The sequence below is a fragment of the Felis catus genome (assembly GCF_018350175.1).
Source record: "Felis catus isolate Fca126 chromosome D2 unlocalized genomic scaffold, F.catus_Fca126_mat1.0 chrD2_random_Un_scaffold_51, whole genome shotgun sequence".
Classification (NCBI taxonomy): domain Eukaryota; kingdom Metazoa; phylum Chordata; class Mammalia; order Carnivora; family Felidae; genus Felis; species Felis catus.
This window is the reverse complement of record NW_025408510.1, coordinates 99162-120023: the sequence shown is the minus strand read 5'-3', so window position 1 is coordinate 120023 and position 20862 is coordinate 99162. Positions and strand designations below refer to the sequence as shown.

At 51.9% G+C, this 20862-nt stretch overlaps 2 protein-coding genes across 10 annotated transcripts in view; one reads left to right on the top strand and one right to left on the bottom strand.

Moving 5' to 3' along the window:
* LOC123378945 (liprin-alpha-1-like) overlaps positions 1–15328 on the top strand; it is a 41934-nt gene extending 26606 nt beyond the window's left edge. For 3 of the 9 annotated variants that reach the window (XM_045051550.1, XM_045051546.1, XM_045051547.1), the window contains 4 exons: positions 2261–2402; positions 7107–7258; positions 7924–8096; positions 14316–15328. In XM_045051550.1, the coding sequence (XP_044907485.1) occupies positions 2261–2402; positions 7107–7258; positions 7924–8092 (463 nt within the window). In that variant the 3' untranslated portion in view covers positions 8093–8096; positions 14316–15328. Of the gene's footprint in view, positions 1–2260; positions 2403–7106; positions 7259–7654; positions 8097–9779; positions 10020–14315 lie in introns of those variants that run through there. The other 6 variants (XR_006593495.1, XR_006593494.1, XR_006593496.1 and 3 more) reach the window with 6 other exon arrangements.
* Positions 1–20862, bottom strand: part of LOC123383605 (liprin-alpha-1-like) — a 180937-nt gene that overhangs the window by 79615 nt on the left and 80460 nt on the right. The window lies entirely within an intron of this gene.

Genomic DNA, 20862 nt, shown 5'->3' with positions numbered 1-20862 from the left:
GAAATGGGTACCATGTGAGAGTCATTCTGGTGTGACAGTGCCTCGAGTAGCTGACTGGGCCCCCTTGGGTGCAGGAAGCAGGCTCCTGCTCCAAAGGCAGGCCCCTTCAGGCCTCACTGGGGTGTGTGCGGCTGCTGACGGGGGCTCTCGGGAGAGTCGAGGGTGTGCTGTGGCTGTCCTTGTTGAGCCTGCTTGTAGGAGAGAGGAGAAGTCAGTACAGGTAGGGGCACAAGCGGCCCTCCGTGTCCACGGAACTACTGGTGGCACAGCGAATGTGTGTCCGGAGAGAGAAGCACACAGGAAGATCCGGGCACAGAGCAGCCTCTTGGTTGGCTGACGGAGATCCTCGCCAGCAAGACACCAGTGTGCTGAGTGTCACCATTCCAGGGCTTGAAGACGGGCATGTGTGAGGAGGCCAAGGGAGCAAACAGTGGATGCGGTGCAGGCCCCTCGAGGGCATGTTGGAGTTCTCAAGGGAAGGGGCTGTGCAGGCCCCTGGAGGGTGGCACCCTGGGGCAGTTGCCATAAGAGGGACGTCCACGCCCGTCACCCGCCTGAGGTGAGCTGGCCAAGGAGAAGGATAGAGAGGATCGCAGTGCTCCCGTGGTTGCGGAGGCGTTGGCCGCGGTCACAGGTGGCCTTGTGGTCAGAAGACCCCGGGCAGGAGACCGGCTGAGGAACAGGGTCTGTTTGAAGCCGTCTCACAAAGTGCTCTCTCGTGTGGTGGCAGAAGAGAGGCTGGTGGGAGCTGTGTCGCCGTGAGCGGCCGGGGGCCGTGGGGATGAGTCTGAGAAGGCGGCAGGCAGGCTGCACAGCTGAGCCCTCCTGGCACGACCTCACAGCCACGTCTTCTGTTTGTGTCCTCCTCTAGCAAGATGACATGGTCTGGGTTGCAGAGGAAAAGAAAGGTGTCGGACCAACTTCCACACGCAGGCGGGGCAGATGGGAGAGAGCTCTGGGATAGGACTGGATGCAGGGTGTTGGGGTCGGGAGCCAGGGAGCCTGAGATAGGGTGTCAGAGTCAGGGGACACACGCGAACCTCCGTGGAGCCACGAACCATGCCAGGTCCCATGCGGGGTGGCGTGTGTGCCTCTCCCCGACTGGCGATGTGTCGTGGCCGCACAGCGGTGAAGCTAGACCACCTGAGCTCAGGTGAGCAGTTCTTCTGGGAATGGGGGGACCAGAGGAGGGGAAGATGGTTGTGGCCAGCGGGCAGTTCCGACTTGGCTGTCTTAGAAGCAATCAGTACCCTGAGGCAGCACGTGTCAATGACGTTTCTTGAAAGGCCGCAGAGAAGAGCTTGAAGCACCACAGAGGAGACGCCCTGTCGTGGTGGCTCTGTCTCCAGGCCACAAGGGGTGACGCCAGGGGCCCCCTCTTTAGTTGATGTGAATCAGATGGGTGTGTTCTGTCTCCCGAGACCATAAGGATTTGTGAAATGGAAGGCAGCCTCTGTTCTTTTCCAGAGAGCGAGGAGCCACTGGACTCCCGTGCAGGGTTCAAGTGTGGAGGGTGAACCCGTGGCTGAGGCCGGGCACATGGGCTGGCGGGTGCTCCTTCACAGCTGCTGCCCAGAGCTTCCTGCCCAGAGCCTTTGCTGAGGGGAGCAGCTGACAGCCCAATTAAGTGACTCCACCCTAGGGGCTCGGGGCTCCATGGAACTTTTCTGGAGACTTCTGTGGCCAAGGGGGACATTTGTGTGTTAGTCTAACTGCACAGAGGCCAGAGACGCTTTTGCCTCGGAAACACCGGGCGCATTGCCACCTCCTGTGTACGGGAGCTGCGAGGTGTGGTTCCCGAGGATCCTGCCGCGGATGCCCCTGGGGCGCCCGATAGTGGCTGGTGGAGGAAAACCTGGGGTCACCTGGCATCACAGCAAGGGCCTTGGCACACGTGGGCCGATGGCAGGTGAAGGCCAGAGGGACGTATAGGAGTGCTTTCCGGTCAGTTGGGCAGGAGGTGGTGCAGACACGCAGGACGACAGCTTGACTGGGGGCAGGCGCTGCTCCACCTCGGGGACGTCTGGGCCGCGGGGATGCGTTGCACCTGCTGGGCCCGGGAGACCCTGTGTCCACAGGGCCCGGCTAGCGGGCTTGCACTGCAGCCAGGGGCAAGGATGCCTTCCTTGGAGACCTTTTTCTGTGACCTCATTTTCCCAATTGACGGGTTCTGGCCTGGCTGACAAAGTCCACTTTTCTTTAGATAACAACCTTGGTGTGTGTGTGCGTGTTTGTTTGACCGTTTTCCTCCGTGTTTCAGGCGGACGCACGTCGGCAGCATCCCAGCTTCCAGGTTCCGTCTGGCGGGCAGCCCCACGGATGCCAGCAGCACCAGCAGCAGCGCGGTGTTGCGGCGCCACCGGAAAGGCCGTGTGGCCCGTCTGCGACATGAGCCTTCCAAGGCAAGGACCTCCATCCTCTGGGGGCTCTCGTGGGACCCACCTGCCTGCTCCAATGTCACCTGCCTTTTCCTCTGTCTGTGAGGCTCTTCTGGAACTAAAGGACTGATAGGCTGCTTTCTCTTTTCCCCTTCCCCCATTCTTCTTTTGCTGCCTTGGAATTTACTTTTGAGAGCTTTTGTTCTTCCTTTGTATAAAGTAGCAATGTGGATTAAGATAGGACCTAGTGTTAAGCACAGCACAATGCAAATTAGTAAGGGTTCGAAACGCTAATGAAGGTTAAATGAACACGTGTATTCATCCTTGAACAACAAAGAATTCACCTTTGGAGTTTAAGTACTTTTGTCCTTTGTCTCTTCAGCCGCGTATACTTTTATATATTTGTGTAAGTTTTGAGCACCTGTAGTCATGGAACAAGTTTGGTGCAGACATCGTCCCAGAGCTAGGGTGCAGCATGACTGAAAAACCCAGATGAGGGGCGCCGGGTGGCTCAGTCGGTCAAGCGTCCGACTGCTGATTTCTGCTCATGTCACGGTCTCTGGGTTTGTGAGATCGAGACCCGGAGCCCCGCTGCCCCGCATGGGGCTCTGCGCTGACCGCGCCTGGAGCCTGCTTGGGATTCTCTCTCTCTCCCTCTCTCTGCTCCTCCCCCACTTGAAATAAAACAAAGAAAACAATAAATAGATAAAAAGTCAGAGGAGAGGCCTGCACCCCTGTGTGTGCACAGTGTAGTGAGGGGAGACCAGCAGCGAATGGGAAGTAAAAGGTGATATGTGTGTTAGTTATCTATTTCTGTTTGACAGATGATTGACGAGTCCCTAGATGGGCACCTGTGGATAGCCCCAGAGTCCAAGGGTGGCTCTCTGGGCACTGCCCAGTGTGGCAGTGGAGAGAGAGAGACAGAACTGGCAGAGACCAAGCGGTCACAAGGTGGAAGGAGCTCAGTGAGCCAGGTGCTCAGGGAAAGGGAGACCGGTGGCCTGGTCATGCTGGGTGGGGCCAGGCAAGGTGGAGGCCGAGGACCACGGGGGTCTGGTCCAGGAGCCCTTGCGCTGAAGCCCACTCGCCAGAGTCCCAGAATCTGTGTAGACACAGTAGGGGCAGCTTTCTGGAGGACTTGAACTCTGGTTGGGAGCAGAGACGCAGTGCTAGCTGGAAGGAGACACAGGGTAAAAGTTCTGTGGTTTGTGTTTTGTCATTTTGCTGTTTTGCCCTGGAGCGTCTGTGGTCACTCGTGGCTGCCTCGTGTTGTTTCTCCTGTATCTTCATTTGTCATTAGAGAGGGGGTTTTGCCCCAGTAGTCATAAATTGTCGTTAGCGTATCACTGTATAGTACAGGCGGATACGGGTATGATCCAGATAATAATTTGTAAACGAAGTGTTTCTTCAAAAGAGATAAGGCACTGAGCATAGATGAACGGAAGCTCGATACAGACAGCACGCTTTGCGGTGCCGACACTCGTGTTCAGGACTCCAAATCTCATGGGCTTACTGAGCACAAGTACTGCCTTCTACACTGAAACTCAGGACTCCTACAACGTGAAGCTGTCACCTGCCCCTAAGCCCGTTTTTATCACGTACCTGCCCAGGACACCCTCCTGTAACCAGCACGGTGATTCGTGAGAGGTTGTCCATCAAATTCTAGGTCAGGATTTCACATTCACGTCCAGCAGGGCATTAACAGAGTGGGTTTGTTTGGTGTTATACAAGGTGTTGCGGGAACTTCGGCATCCCCTAGGGTGATACTGTAAAAGTGTAACTTGGTTTTCAACAAGGAGAACAGTTACAGGAAAGTTTAGAATAGGCACCTGTTAGATGTCTTTGTTCTACAAGATGCCGTGTTTTAATAAGTTGTGTATGTTGTCATGGAGTTTTACGTCCCGAGTGATAATTGGTAGTGTCTCTGGTAAATATTGTATAACCTATTACGTTCAGATGTGTGGTGGAACAAAGTTCTGCTTCCAGTCGTGGTTGTTTCTAAATCTTCTCTCAATTATATCCGTCCTGTTGTTCTCTTTCAAATATGTTTGCCTCATTTGGTCTTGGAAATTGTAGCTTCCAAGTGTGCAGCAAATCTGATTTCTCTTCCTTTCTTTGCATGCCTCTGTCAGCCTAGTGAGGGAAGGAAGCATCGGAGAAAGCGAAAGTGTTTCGTAGTGCAACCTAGCTGTGTTTGTCTGTGGTGTGGGGGAGAGTGCCCGTCTCTCCACAGTGAGCACCACAGCTGGGTAAGGACGAGCGGCTGGCGTGTGCGGGAAAGTCCAGGAGCCACTGGGGGCTGGAGCGTGGCGGCCGGTTTCCACGGTACCTGCGACGGCCACCAGAGCTCACCGTTGTCTCTCGTTTGTGTCTTGCTCGCTGCGCTGCGTACTTAGTTCCATGAGACATAGAAGTTTCTAGGAAGAGAAATTACTGAAGCAGAGGCATAGAGTTTCGATTTCGGGATAACCACTTTTGACAGCCGTAGCCAGCAGCATTCAGAGAGCTCTTAGGGTTCGCCACCTGGTGTGTGCAGTGGTTTAGGATCCTGTGACCTGGCCCTCACAGACATCCCCGCGAGCCACAGCTTGTATGGTTAGCCCATTTCCAGATGTGCAACCAGAGCCTGAGAGCCCGGGTCCTGTGCATGAGGACACCTTGCAGGGCAAACACTGGCCACGACACCACTCTGCCACATACCCCACCTTTGCTCGGGCGCCCTTCTCCCATTTACAGTGCCCCTCGCCCGGACAGGACACCTCCTGTGTCCAGAGGACAATGATGTGGGTGTGCCCATTCTCAGGGGAAGCGCCGTGCCTCGGGACGGAACCCTCGACCAGAGAGTCCGCCTCATAACTGGGATGCCTTGCTCCCTGGACCGGACCCCCATCCCAGACCTTCCCAGCCATGCGCTGACAGGGCCGTGCCTCTGATACAGAGCTGGGCGGCAGCTGGGGGAGCCCCTCCACTGCACAGATGGTGTGTCCGTTCAGTTGAATTCTTGCGTTCAAGTGCCAGTTCGGTCACTGGTTGTTTTGTGACCGGGGTGTATTCATCACCATCTTTTTTTCCTGCTTTGGTCTCCTGGTAAGTGAGGACAGCGAAAGGTTCATGGCCCTTGGGGTATCCACACCCTGCCCATCGGTGCACGGTCCTCAGAGATCAGGAGCTCACATCGGCGACGGGGCACAGAGCACGCCCTGCATTCTGCTGGCTCGTGCTGCCTTTTCCTCTGTAGCAAGACTTTCTCAAGGAACAGAGGGTCGTGTGATGAACACCCAGGCAGGACGGCCTGCTCCCGCAGCTCACTGATGGCTACTTGGAGGGCTCTTTGGAGGTTTTGGGGGATGAAGTCTAGGTGTACGGGCAGTGGGTGTCAGGTCCATGCAGACAGGGCCAGCACGGGCGTTGCACTTCCCAGCCTGGCCGGAGCCTCCCGTTTTGGTGGAGACTGAAATGGCCCATAGGCACAAGTCTGGCAGGACCCAGTGCTGGGCGGGGGCCTGTGTGTGGACTGCGCTGTGACACAGGGGAGGGTGTGCTCCCGGAACCCTCCGTCTCTGCTCACCTCGTAGCCTGGTCGCTAGTGTGGCTCCCTGTCCTGTTCCCTTTTGGGTTTGTTTTCTCCATATCCTTGCTTCCACCTGGGTATGAAATGTACTTGTGTTGCGTGAGTCTGACCCTGTTTGGTTTTATGTGGATAATTTGTAGCCTCTTAAGGTAGCCTTTTGTTGTCTGATGACTGTCAGGAAATCAGGAGAGGAGGCAGGTGTTTTGGAGCTGTTGGTTAAGCTTGTGTCTTCCCTGAGCTCAGCTCCGCTTGGTGCTGACCGCCATGGGCGTCCCGAGCCCCATGCAGCTTCGGAGGTCCTGGTGCAAACCCGGTTGGCTGTGCCTGTCTCGCCAGTCCTACACGTGTGTCTCGTGAGGTCCGGCCCTGCCTCACCACCAGGACCTGTCAAGGGTCGTAACGCTGGCGGGTCCGTGGCCCCACGGTCCTTCCCAGGGCCCGCAGCCACACAGCCGCAGACCCACAGCCTGTCACAGAAGGAAAAGTGGAGTCTGAAGGGGTTCATTTGTCGTGACCGCAGCCAAGGGACACTGTGTCTGCACCGTGTCGAGCAGACTGTCTGTAAGCTGCAGATGAGTCCGTCAGTTTGTACCATCAACCGAAATGTCCTCGAGAAGCAGAAGTCAGACCCGAGTGTGGGGTCAGGGGGTTGGGTGCCTTGTCACTTTACACACGTCCCCGTAGATTCCAGCCTTGCATCGCTACCAGAAGTGACAGTGGATTAGGCCACAAGCTCGCTCCACTTCCCCCAAACAAAGAGCTTTGGACAACCGTGCATGGGAGGGCTCCGTGCTCACCAGGGTTTGCCCTGAATGGCGTCAGGAAACAGACACCTTCCTTCTCAGCTGGCCGTGGTGTATGGTGACATGGTTTGGGTCTCCGCCTCTACCTTCTGTGGCCGGGCTCCTGGTGGTGCGAAGTCCTGGGGAGGGTACACCCCTCGGTGCAGATGGGCTGGGGGTCTCAGTGGGCCCACTGCCCGGACGCGAATCCACCCTTTCGCCTGGCGTTAGGCCGATCCTAGGAAGTCGTTTTGGACGCTGCACAAAGCACAGCTCAGAGCTTTTCAAATGAGTTGCTGGCTGTGATTTCAGGGCTGTGTGCTCCTCTGTCTGGGTGCACGGTGAAATCATGTCACTCTCCTCTCCACCCCACAGTTGCTGCATTTGGAGGAAGAGTCACAAGATAGCACGGCAAGGGCACGATGTGTACCGTCAGCTTCTTCGTCCCAGAGGTCCCTGAGCTTGGACAGGCTGCAGCAAGGGGCACTGCACAAGGCCAGCCACGAGGACATCAGGGACGCCACAAAGTAAGGGGCACAGGCATCGTAGGAGACATGCCTGCGCGCTGGTTTTCAGCTCTGAGAAACCTTTGATCTCTACATGGGGGAGAAAGGGTCGGAACAGCGATTCCAAAGAGAGGCCAATGAACTGAGTTTACGTGCACGGCGTTCTTGGGATACCTGCCTGGGTGCCCTGGGTGTGGCCAGCAGGGCAAAAGGCAGGTGGGAAAGACCAGAGTCTTGTGATGCTGGTGGCTGTAGGGCAGCCTCGTTTGCTCAGATCCTACACACCAGCCGTCCTGAGACCTCCCTTTTCCTCCCGGTGGATCCTGGGTGACATGCTCCCTAGGGCTCCTCTCCTGGGCCGCACTGTGCCCTGTGGGGCTGTCAGGAGCCATGCTCTCTTCCCCCCACCCCCACCAGGCAGCTCCAGCAGCCTCTCTGTTACTCGCACCACGTCCTGGGGTGGCTCAGGTGTGCATGTCCTCCGTGCTCCCGGGTCACGGCCTGGGACGGGTGCTGAGCGTTCTCGACCCAAGGTGCTTGGACTCCAGATATACTTGGGAGGGAGAGAGTGTCAGCTCCCAGGGCGCAGCCCTCCCTAGAAGCTGGGGGATTGTGCTTCTAATCACGTGGGGCGGTGTGTCGTGTGACGAGCACGTGTGGAAGATGCTCTCCTGTGTGTCCCCCAGATCCCCAGGCTCTCAGGATGGCCCCTTGAGCAGCCTCAGCAAAAGTAACAATAGCCAGGACTCACTGAACAACGCCCCCAAGAAGAAGGGCATCACAAAATCCATCCGCTGGTTGCTCACCAGAAGACAAAAGGTCCACCCCAGCCGCGCTAGCGACGAGCCTGCATGACCAGGTTGGTGTCCCCTGCGTGTTTCCAGCGTGTGGGTGGTCTTACTGGCCTCGTTCCTCTAGATCCGTGGTCTCTCTGCCTGCAGACCCCTCCCCGTGTCGGGAGACCTCACGTGGCTGTGGACACCCCCCACCTCCCATTTCATCACTCTGCTTCCCCACAGCCACTGAATTGGAGCCACTGAATCGAAAACCCTTCCCAAGGTGCCCTGGGACTCAGCAAATTGGGCGGACAAGCTGAAAAACACCAAAACCTTTAAAAAATAAGCATTGTGTTTCTTGTCACCTTGCTGAGCACTTTTCAGCTGTACCTGTTTTTAAAGCAGTAGCTGTTCGTTTGTTCAACAGACTCTATAGCTGCAAAGCAGTATTATGTCCTCCACGGACATAAAAAGGCCTCCGGGGCCTTTTGCTCCTGGAACCATGCTGGGAAAATTCGGTCCCTTAGATGTTGCCAGTGTGTTTTCTTCCACATCCTTGTACTTTCTGTAACGAAAACATTAAGATTCGTGGTAGTGCCCTCTGGCTCTCACACCCACTGCTCCCAGAAATGTGTATGTCTTGTAAGTCCAGAGGTCACAAAATTGGCCAAAACATGTCACTGTGTTTCCTACGTTTATTTTGTCATCTTCAGGAGGTATGGTTTAAGTACTTGGTCATATGAGGACAGCGTTTATTGAGTTGTTTGCCCCAGCATTTGATTCAGTTTCACAGAGTGTGTGTAGGTGACTTTCTCCGGGGCTGAGATGTTCAAATCGCTGACTTGGGTTCTGTGTTACCATAGGTATAACGCAGTGTCTGAGAGTGGATCATACTGTGGTCTCTGTGGACATGCATGGCCAGTCCCAGAAACATACGGTTGACCCTTGAACAGCCAGGGTTTGACGTTCAGGTCCACTTCTATGCAAGTTATGTGTTTCCATCCAGTAGAGTATTGTAAATGTATTTTCTCCTCTTTATGGTTTTCTTCGTCACATTTACCTTGTTTTATGAAGGAATACAGCATATACACGTCACTTATAAAATATGTGTTGACCGGCTGTTTCTGGTAAGGCTTCTGGGTACAGTGGGCTATGAGGAGTGAAGTTCTCAGGGAGGTGGCGGTGAGGTAGAGCCCCATAAGGCTCCACGAAAGGTGCCTAGTGTTGACAATGTCCACCTCAGGAGAATGAGTCTCAGAGTTATTACAGAGTTATTACAGAGAAATGTAATAACGATCAGTAAGTGTTTTAAGCGTGTCCATGTGTTTGAACAACTGTTCTTTTACCTAGTGAAAGACCTTGGAAATGAACTGGGTATATGTGTTTCCTGTACTGTGTACTTCATTTTAAATCTCTTCACAGTTGACAGAAGCAGTCTTTCACCAGAAGTAACTAGTGAATCATCTGGTGATTTTTCGATGTCTCCTAAAGCAAACGCAATATTTCTTACTTTGCATGAAAGTGAGGTGTCCCGTCACAGTCTCTTAATATGCTGTGGAGTCTTTTCAGGTTTCTCTGATTTTCAACTGAGTCCACAAAGCAGGCTTTGCGATTAGAACTGAGACGTTTGTGTTGAAGTGACAAGGTGCCCAGGCTCGGGGCCAACAGTGTTGTCTGACGGGAGCAAGGTTTTCCAGAACACCCGGAGTGTGCAGCTGAAGCATAGGCTTGGGGCACACAGCGGAGATCCTTGTCCTGCATTACAGGGTGTGGATGTGATGGAGAGAGCTTTCGGCAGCCACCGTGGCCATGGGTGTTTACTGTCGGCAGAGGTGCTGGTTTGGAGGAAGGACCCGGTGATTCGCTGGGTCCTATCGATTGGCCTTAAAGAGGATGCCAACAATCGCGTAGACGGTGGAGTTCACGGCACGTTGATGGCCTTAGATGGGACCTTCGATGTCACCGCCCTGGCGCTTCTGGTGCAGATCCCGACCCAGAACACCCAGGTGACACCGGGCCGTCTGCACCCGCCCACTGCTCTCCTGCTGGAGACCCCGCAACCTGTACTGGAGCAAGGCAGCGCGTAGCTTCACCGCACAGCTAGTCCTCTCTCCCCAAACCCGGTCTGTTTTGCGCGGCCCGGAGTCCTCGGTGCTGCCTCCTCCTGCCTGAGCTCTGCCTGTCCCTTCCCCTCACAGGCTCGTGAGACTGGCGTGCATTTAGCTCTTATGTGGAGAGAGAAACACTCTTACTTCGTGTGCCACGTGGAAGTTTCATGGCTTCTGTTTCTGATTTCCCTGTGGAATTCTGTTTGACTCATGGGCTCAGTGGAGAATCAGGAATCTTTTGATCCTTCTACAGAACACTGTACACCTTTGGGAATGCCCTCAGTGACCCCACTGCAAATCCCCCTCCACGGCACCCTTGTCTACCTTCCCGGAGAGCATGGACCCCTCTCCCCAAAGGCCCATTCCTGTGGACTTCCTGGGGGGCTCAGATGATTCGGCGCTCGACCCTTGCTTTGGGCTCAGGTCATGATCTCATAGTTGGTGGCGTCGAGCCCCAAGTCGGGCTCCGTGCCGACGACTTGGAGCCTGCTTGGGATTCTCTCTCTCCGTCTCTCTCTGCCCCTCCCCTGCTCATGCTGTCTCTCTGCCTCTCAAAGATAAGTAAATCAAGCCCATTAATGGACTCCACATTAACATCTCTGATTGAAAATACACTATTAGGATTCAATGGGTACTGTTTTGAGTTTGAAGTCTTGGTTTCGACGCAATTGCAATATGTTGTCATCCTTTAGATTGACATAACTTTTGGGGTGTTGGCTCGTGATTTCAGGCTCGTGCTATCTTGGAATGGGAGTTGAACCACCTTTTGGTCATGGGGACTGACCAAAGGGTTGGTGAAATAAGTTTTCAGCCTAATGATATCTAAATTTGCGTTAACTGTTAAGTATTATATTTGGGGATGCCTGGCTGGCTGAGTCAGAGGACAGCGTGACTCATAATCTCTGGGTTGTGACTTTGAGCCCTGTGTTGGGGGTAGAGATTTCCTAAAAGTAAAATCGAAAAAAAAAAAAAAAGGAACATAGATTATTATGTTTGTAGGAATCATGTACCAGACTACTCTTCCAAATGCGGAGATAATTTTACCTTACAAGTTAAGCTTAGCTCTTACTTTATTAACAAATGAGCTTTGGGGCGCCTGTGTGGCTCAGTTGGTTAAGTGTCTGACTTTGGCTCAGGTCGTGATCACACTGCTTGTGAGTCTGAGGCCAGCATTGGGCTGGCTGCTGTCTGCGTGGAGCCTGCTTTGGGTCCTCTGTCACCCTTTGTATCTGCCCCTATCTCACTCACACACAATCGTTCTCTCTCTCTCTCTCTCTCTCTCTCTCTCTCTCTCCCTCTCTCTCTGAAAATCTAACAAACAGGGGTGCCTGGTAGCTCAATCATTTAAGCATCTGAGTCTTGCTTTCAGCTCAGGTCATGATCTCACACTTCGTGAGTTTGGGCCTCCCATTGGGCTCAGCGGTGACAATGGGGATTCTGCTTGGGATTCTCTCTCTCCCTAGCTCTCTGCCCTTCCACAACTCATACTGTTTGTGTCTCTTTCAAAAATAAATAAATGTACCTGCAAAAACGTAAAAAACACCCAAACCAATGAGCTATTGAGAAACCAATATTTTAACAGAGGTGAGGAGTTTGGTTTCTTTCCTTTTGGTATTTGACTTTTGAGAGTCTTGAGAAATATTTTTCACATCATAACACGTTGACGGCAGCCTGGCAATAGAGCCTGTAAGTTGCGTTTGGGGGCGCCCGGAGGTCTCCCTGCAGTCCAGGGCCCTGTGCTCTGGGGGAAGGTTACAGTCGTTTATTTCAAAAGACACGAAGTGTTGATGTCTCCTTATACAACACCAGGACTGATTTACTCCCACACCACTACTTAAGACTGTCTTCATTGCCATAAGAACACTCGAGTGTGACGAGAATAGGACACGTGAAAGGGTGCGGTGGGACTGTCCTAGCGTGTAGCACTGTCCGCAGCTTAAAGACTGTTTTGAAAACAAAAAGGTAGTATCTTCTATAGCAGGAAGGTGATTTCACAAAGACGGTGCGGCAGGTCCGGTCAGCCCAGGGCTGTCCTGACTTGTGCCCGGTCAGGGTCCTGGCACAAATATGGCCCTGCCTCCCTTTACCGCCTGGGGCAGCCGTCTGGGCAGGGGGCCCCCCATGGCTGTCAGGAATGGGGGTAAACAGCTGTAAGCAAACTTGCAGAGTGAGGTCATTTTAAAGGGCTGGTAACCTTACTATATATTTTTGGTTTTTATTTCACAATGTGTCCTGTAATTTCCCAGGATGATGATAGAAGCTTCAGGAGGGCACCTTCTTAGAGATAGCAATGTAGATCAAGACACTCTTGACTTACCTGCTGGGTCAGCAGAGACCCTCCCTGCAGGCTTCTGGGTCACTTCCTCTCTGTCCTCTATGCAGCCAGAGAAGATGCTGCTGGTCTGTATGTGACGTGCCGCTCTGCCCCAGCCTCTTGGCGGAGGTATGGGAGGCTCTTGGGTTGGAATGTGAACACTGATGGAGAATGGCCGACTTAATATGTAACGAGGCGTTCAGATGCTGTGGCATGCTCAGGCTCAAATGATCTAAGGTTACTCCTCACTTCTGCTTATCAGAGTTTCACAGTGAAAGAGATTTTTTTAACTTTTCTATCTGATGGAATATTAGCGCATTCTCTCAACTACTACAACTAGGCATCGTGGGTGTCCTCAGAGCGTTGGACCAGCCTCAGAGCGACACTTGCAGAGCTACGTATGTGATGGGCAGCCCTGGCCCCTCTTTCGCAAGATGGCAGATGGACAGGGCGAAAGTGTTTTCCTGGCCTCTACTGCCCCATTGCTATTTGAGAGTGAACTCCCGGGGACTCCCCCGGCTGCTTGCGGGTGGAGAGAACCCCACTCAGAAGTGCCCCGGGAGCCCTCAGTGGTTGCTGCTGTGGTTTAGAATGTGTGTGGCTGTATTTGTGCCCTCATGTGCTATTTTGAGACTAACCGCATGCTGCATTTGCACGCTGCCCCTTGTGTTGCTTGGAGCAGGCATAGTATCTGCACCACAGAGGCTGGATTCAGCCAGTCATGTCTTAATCCTGCCGACGCCTCCTGCTGGTGAGTAGAGGGCACCGTCCATGCAGGCCACAGTCGGACACCCTGTGTCCTGTCTGCGCAATGTGCATGTGAGCCAGGACAGCCGCAGCAGGCTCCCTTAGGGACTTTCAGAAATACACAGACACGCAGACGCACATAGACAGACTCACACACACATACACATACACGCACACACACACACACACACACACACACACACACACGAGCTTCTCTACACCTGCTAAGAGGATTCTGGTGTTTGTGTGCTTACACTTAAAGAGGTTGGTGTGTTCTCAGTTTTTCCAGAGAAAACTGTATTTCCACTCTTTTCGTAAAAAAAGAAGTTTGGGTTCAGTGTCTGCTAATGTCTTTTGTGGTAGGGAGGCAGGATTGCTGTCGGAGCAGTAGGAGATTTTCCAGGTCTGAGCTGACCTTCCCGCTCGTTCGGGAGCAAGTGGCACTGGCCTTTGCCTGGTCTGGTGGAGCTCCTAGGTCAGCAGGCCCTGGCTGGCTTGTTTTACGCACACCTTCTTGAATGAACCAGGCCCAAGAGGATTCTAGTCCTCACGTGAGTGACGCTGGTGGCCTCTCAGTTGAGAGATTAGCTGAGAGATTAGCTTTTAAAAGCGGAAGCACATTGCCCTCTGAGGGGCTGAGTTTCAACTTGGAGATTTTGGGTGTGGGCCCCGGAGCCCAGCCCTCTTCTCCCTGATCTGAGGGCCTCGGGGGGTGGGCTTTGTTCTCCTCTCATTCTGTTTTCCTGTCTCAGCCACAGTGTTTGATTGTTGGGAGCTCCTGGCTGGAGGCCAGGTGGAGCCTATGACACTTGAACTTAGGGTAGTGAGTTTGAGCCCCATTTTGGAATGGAGATTACTTAAAATCCTAAAAAAAAAAAAAAAAAGAATAGTTGATTGATTCCTTCATCTTGTTTTTTTTTTAATCTGGTAACATTCAGTCTTAAGCCAGTATGAACTCAATCGAATAATTCTCATTGGTAATGCAAAATGCTTCCTCTTTTCTCTAGATTCTCAAATCTCTTCAGCCAGGAAGGTCTTTGGGGAGGGGGGGCACGCACTAGGCCCCACCTGGGGCCCTGGAAGGTGCTTTTCGGGCTGATGTCTTAAGACTGATTCTTTCCTTTATCTTGCAGTTTACCCACACTGCTTCTACCGATGGTCTTGCAGCACGCAGAGCCCAGCAGTGACTACATTTGAAAATTCAACCAGATCTTTCATCTGTTAATCCTTGTTATATGGACCCTGAGATATTTCATTACAGTATTTAATTACTGAAAAATTTGTGAATAGGATCGAGAAACTCATTTAGCATTTAATGTTTCGTACATTTCTGTAAATTTGTCACTCCCTATAGAGAGTTCCTTCCTTTCATGTATATCCAGGCTATAAATATCCTTTGGAATCCATTGATGTTCTTATATCTCAGTTTAGTCTTTCAAGCGTATGTACTATCATGGTTGTATGTATAAATCCTACGACAAATACAGGGCTTTTATAACCTGTGCATGTATTGTAATTATCATTGTTTACTTTTTTGTTAAGAAACCCTGACAGAGAAAAGGATTTTACCATGTTTGTAAAATCACCGTGACGTAGCCTGCAGTATCCTTTAAGAATGTCCTTTAGCTCTACAACCATGGTTTTGATATAATCAGACTTAATTTGCAGCAATTGTCATTGTATTTTAATGACTCACCTTAACTACACTTTTTCTAGCAAGAAATGCTTTCTTCTGCAGTGTGAACAGATTAAAAATATCTGGTGTTAACTATCAGCTAAAGAAACTTGGAGTGGAAAGCTGATTGAAACACGGTGAAAATCTCCCAGGGCCGGTATGCTGTTTCTGAGCCTGGTCCCTGGGGGCCTGGGCAGTTTGCCTGGAGTGACCCGCACAACCTGGGAGCTGAGGCCCCAGAAAGCCTGGGTGGGGCAACCTGGCCACCTCTTCCCCGAAACCCTGCCCGCCCCCTTCTCCCCCCCAACCCGAACCTTAGACCCCTGGCAGCAGAACTCTCAGAGGACCAATCAGGGTGCACTGGTCTCCCACCTCGGGCCAGGGCGCTGGGTGCTCAGCACAGAGCAAGATGCAAGATCCTGGAAACAATGTAGCGCAACTCTAATAAAGGCCTTATTGTTCTTACGGAAATCAGCTGTTTAGATTTGTTTGTAAACAAGTTTAAGGAGTGGCCCTCATTCTCCATTTGTAGATTTTATTTAATTTTTTTATGTTTCTTTATTATTGAAAGACAGAGAGAGAGACAGAGCGTGAGCATGGATGCTGCAGAGACAGGAGAAGACACAGAATCCGAAGCAGGCTCCAGGCTCTGAGCTGTCTGTCAGCACGGGGCCCGACATGGGGCCGAACTCACAAACTGTGAGATCGTGACCTGAGCTGAAGTCGGACGCTTAAGTGACTGAGCCACCCAGGCGCCCCATCTCCATGTGTAGATTTTGAGGAGACAGCCATTTCAGGTTATACAAGTAGCCAACGTAACTTATAATTTTGAGGTGGCATATAAAAAAGCCACCCAGGAATGTGCTCAGATCGTGGTGCCTTATTTCTTATGCAGCTGGTACAGAGATAGAAACGACATGTCTCTTTACATGTCGTTTCTGCTTTTCATTGGGCGTTTGACAGTTTCCCTGTGTTTTTCTATGAATCTTTTGTGAACTTCCTGATTGTATGACAGGGTAGGTACCGTCTACTTTGAACTATTTTTATCACGGAATTATTTGCTGGCTTTCAAGGCAGTAGTGGAGCGTTTCCCACTGCCAATAAAGACTAGTGAGAATAAGCTGCCATTGACTTGAGAAGTGGCTGCCGTGGTTTTCTCTGGTGCTCGGGGCCATGAAGGCACTTCTGCCACGTGGAAGTAGTAGTGTGGAAACCAGCTGATAGAATACCACAGCTGGAAGTGGAAGTTCAGGACAGGGGTGTCCTCCACAGGAGGGCCAAGTGCCCAGACCCTAGGGTAGCGGCCCCGGAATCAGTGCAGCCGGGGGCCCAGGCAATAGGCCAACAGGGCAGGGCGACTCTTCCACGGTCAGGGCCAGCTGAGGCTGCTCTTCCTCCAGGACCCCAGGAGACTGGAGTGTGTGCGTGTGCGCATGTGTGTACAGGCGCGTGCTTTCCACCCAGTCTCCACTCCTCTTCCATCCTCTGTGTGGGCTTTCCTGTCCTGCTGCTGTCCTCTCAAGGTCCCAAGAAGTGCCCAAGGCTGCATCCTTCCCCATCGTCTCAGCCCCTGGAACCCACTAGGCTGCTTCTCCCGAAGCTCAGACCCAGTGCTGAGTCTTAACACCAGCCAGTGTGGCAGGCGGGAGGGTCTGCCCGCACCGGGGGCTGGCAGCCACCACCAGGCCAACTCGTGAGGCTCTGGCACAAGATCCCTGTCGCCCAGGCGACTCTGGGACGACGGTTCCTTCCCTCCCCGCCACAGAGAGGCTGCACACAGGGTTTCGGGGACACGCACCGGGGCACATCCAGCAGTTAGAGGGTACGTCGGCCTCTCCTGTGCAACCGGTGGCCACCGTCCCACTGGCTTGGAGTGTCTTTGGTGTGTCCGGCCAGCCATCCTCAGAGGAGGCGAACAGAACCTTCCTCCACTGGCGCTGAGGGGCGGCCCGCAGCCTAGCCTCCAGGCCTCAGCGCCATGGCTCTGGTTTCCAGGCCAGGATGCTCTCGGAAAATTAAGTAAAAGCTATTTCTGAACTTATAATGAGAACAAAATAATGGAAATCGCTTTAAAAATCATTAACTAGGGGTGCCGGTGTGGCTCAGTTGGTTGAGCGTCTGCCTCTTGATCTCGGCTCAGGTCATAATCTCACGGTTTGTGCGGTTTGAGCATGGCATCGGTCTCTGCGCTGACAGCACGGACCCTGCTTGGCATTCTCTCTCCCCCTCCCCCGCTCACGCAAGTGCTGGCTCTCAAAATGAACGTAAAAGAAAATAAAAAATAAAAAAAATTAACTTGTAATTAAAGCAGTGACTAAGGGATTGTCACATTGCACAAATAGAGGGTGGAGGATGTCTTCATCTCCAACACCTTATTTTCTTTTCTATGTTACCTTTTAAATTTTGTAAAAGTTGTGTTCATTTTGACAGGGACAGAGAGAGAGAGGAGGAGGAGGGGCAGAGACAGAGGGAGAGAGAATCCCAAGCAGGTTCCTCACTGTCAGCACAAAGCCGACATGGGACACAACTCTCACCAACAAAAAGGTCATGATGTGAGCTGAAATCAAGAGTCAGAAGCTACACAGACTGAGCCACCCAGGTGCCCCTAATTTCGATTTATTTTTTAAGATTTGAAGCAACGTCTGCACAGACCCATGACCCTCCTACAAGAGTTGTATACTCCCCTGAGTGGCAGCTGAGTGACCCTGTTTTTTTTTACTTTTTCAAATGTTTTAATGTTTGTTCATTTTTGAGAGGGAGAGAGAGACACACACACAGAATGTGACTGGGGGAGGGGCAGAGATAGAGGGAGATACAGAATCCAAAAAAGGCTCCATGCTCTTGGCTTTCAGTACAGAGCCTGACGCAGGGCTTGAACTCACCAATGGTAAGATTATCACCTGAACGGAAGTTGGACACTCAACTAGCTGAGCCACCAGGGGCCCCTGTTTTTAACGTGTTGCCCAAAGTGCCACCACACTCATTCTTTCAAGAGAAACTGTGGCTGCCCCCACCTTGGTTTTTACTCCCCTCCCTACCCCATGTGATACTATTCTAACCGTTCCTCCCCTTGCTTCCCTACAAACTCATTTGTGGCCAGTGTGAGCCCTGGCACATCCATTTCAGATTTACCCCGTGGCATCTAGGTAATAAAGCGACATGTATCGCTCAGCCACGTGGATCGCAAGGAGGACAACAGAAAGGGCTCACGGTGCCACCGTATGTCCCAGTATTTACACGTGAACTCACCCACCATCTGGGAATTCGACGCCCTGGGTTAGGTCAGGGTATGCATCAATGATTAAGTGACCATGTGGGTTGATACTGGTGGAAGATGGGTGATGCATTCATGAGGGTTTACTGTACATCTTCCTTTGGCATTTGTGCAGAAGTTTCTAGAATAGAAAACGTTAGTGGTTGTTTAGGGATCCCCTCCGTGCGATAGATGGTCTCAGCCTGGAACGACTGCTCCCTGGCCCTCACTTTGGAACGTAAAGTAGCCCGGGTTCAAACTTTGAGCTGCACCGGCAGCGGAGACACATCTCCCATCACAAACCAGCGTGCAAGTGCCGATTCCATCTTGGCCCTGCTTTCACATTTTGATTCCTGTGACATCAGGATGCATCCTACAAGTGGTGACATCGTAGACTTGCTGAAAGGTGGCCTATGATGACATCAACGTCACGATGGGAGGTAGGTGCTTCGCTACTACTCCCTTTGAGAGGTGGAGTCTAAGGCCTCCCCTTGAGCCTGGGTCAGCGTCAGTGATGTGCTTGTCGAAATGGATGTGTAGATGGGATGCCGGGGACCTTGTGGTTCTTGTGTGTGACAGAGTGGTTCATGGATGTAAGTGGCATATGCTTGACACTGGCTTGTTTCTAGGGAAAGAGGGCATTTTGTTTCTCTGCTCTGTAATGTCTAACCGTGTGGTGCCTGTCGAGGCTGCTGTATCATTTCTGGGAGTTGGTGGGGACTCGGTGGCTTGACGGATTGGTGTCTTGATCTCTGGGCAGTAACCATTACTGTTCATTAGAAGGGCAGCCGGCTTCTCCCTTTGCTCCCGAATCTCCCTGCTTCTCATGCAGACAGCATTCCCTGTGCTGTGTTTGTCTCCCAGCTGCAACACGGTCCCTTCAGAGAGGTTTCCTTGGGTTATGTAATTATTGATTGATTGATTGATTGATTAATGTTTGTTCCTTTTTGAGAGAGGAAGACAGGGTGAGCAGGGGAGGAGCAGAGAGACAGGGAGACACAGAATCAGAAGCAGGCTCCAGGCTCCTAGCTTACAGCACAGAGCTGGACGAAGGGCTCGAATCCACAAACCTCGAGATCATGACCTGAGTCGAAGTCAGACGCTTAACCTACTGCGCCACCCTGGTGGCCATTTTGTGTGTGTGTGCGTGTGTGTGTGTGTGTTTGCGTGTGTGAGTATGTGTTTAACTCACAGTAATAGGTTTTTTTCACTTGTAGCAAAGTCCTCATTTACAAGGAACAAACACTGGAGGCCATGAGGAGATGTATGCTGGCAGGTTGCAGCAGTGATTTCTGTTGGCACGAAGAGAAAACTTTACGCAGCTATAAATCTTTGGAAACTTGTCATTTTCTGTATTTTCTCAATGTGTCTGAAAACCGGTTGAGCTATTTGGTTAGTCAAATGCACTTCCTCCTTCCCTCCTTCGGATTTCTTCACAAAGCCGTGTGGAGTGTGGGAGGATGTCCTGGAGTCCTGAAAAGGTCTGCACGCCTGACGACTTGCCCTGGCGGCAGACGTCCTCCTGACGTTTTTCCTCTTCATCGTGTTACACACGGATCCCTCCAGATGCCTGGGATTTCCTCAGTGGATCGCTGGGTTTCAGAGAGAGACCTGTGAGCAGCCTCTCACCTTCCGCCAGGAAGAAAGGTCGGTGCCTTATCAAAATGAATGAAATCTCGCCATTTGCAGTTACATGCATGGAACTGGAGGATACGATGCTAAGTGAAATTAGTCAGTCAGAGAAAGACAAAACTCATATGACTTCACTCATATGAGGACTTCAAGAGACAAAAGGGATGAACATAAGGGAAGGGAAACAAAAATAATATAAAAACAGGGAAGGGGACAAAACAGAAGAGACTCATAAATATGGAGAACAAACTGAGGGATACTGGAGGGGTTGTGGGGGGGGGATGGGCTAAATGGGTAAAGGGCACTAAGGAATGTACTCCTGAAATCATTGTTGCAGTATATGCTAACCAATTAGGAGGTAAATTTTCAGAAATAAAAAAAATAAAATTACAACAAAAAAGAAAAAAGAAAGGTATGTCCCTTGTCACCATTGTGTTCTCTCCACTCAGAACACAGGAGTGAGTCCCCGAGCAAGGAAAGGGAGGGATTCTCCCTTTGGGTGTGCGAAGATCAGATCAGGACAGAAATTTTCTGGGAGGATATTTTGTTGTTTGAAAGGTATAATCAAGAGGGCGCCTGGCTGGCTCTGCTGGAATAGCCTTGACTCTTGATCTCGGGGTCATACGGTTGTGAGTTTGAGCCCCACGTTAGGTGTAGAGATTACGTATACATGTAACAAATAAATAAATAAAACAAATAATTAATTAATTGAATAACATTTTAAAAATCCAGCCCGGTTTCCAGTGATGCCTGTAGTTTCCAAGGAGAACTCTGGAGCTGGGGAGCAGGAAGCATGTGGACCGTGGGCAGGGCTGCCAGGCAGGATGTGAGGAAGGAGGCACAGGTGCTCCCCCTGTCCATTCGTGTGACCGTTTCCTCTGGCCCGAACTGCAGGTGGCTGAATTCCTGCAGTTGGGTGGCCTCTGTCCAGCTCAGGGCCGTGGGGCCCACTTGACTGGAGAGGCAGAGACTGTGGGCAAATCACACAACTTTCGGTTAGCCGTTCTTTCATTTGTGAATGGGCTCCCTGGGACGACACTATCTGGGTTCCCCTCCCAGGGCTGAGAGTTGAGTCTGCTGTCTAAAAGGCGGCAAGAGCAGATTACATCTGGGAAATTCT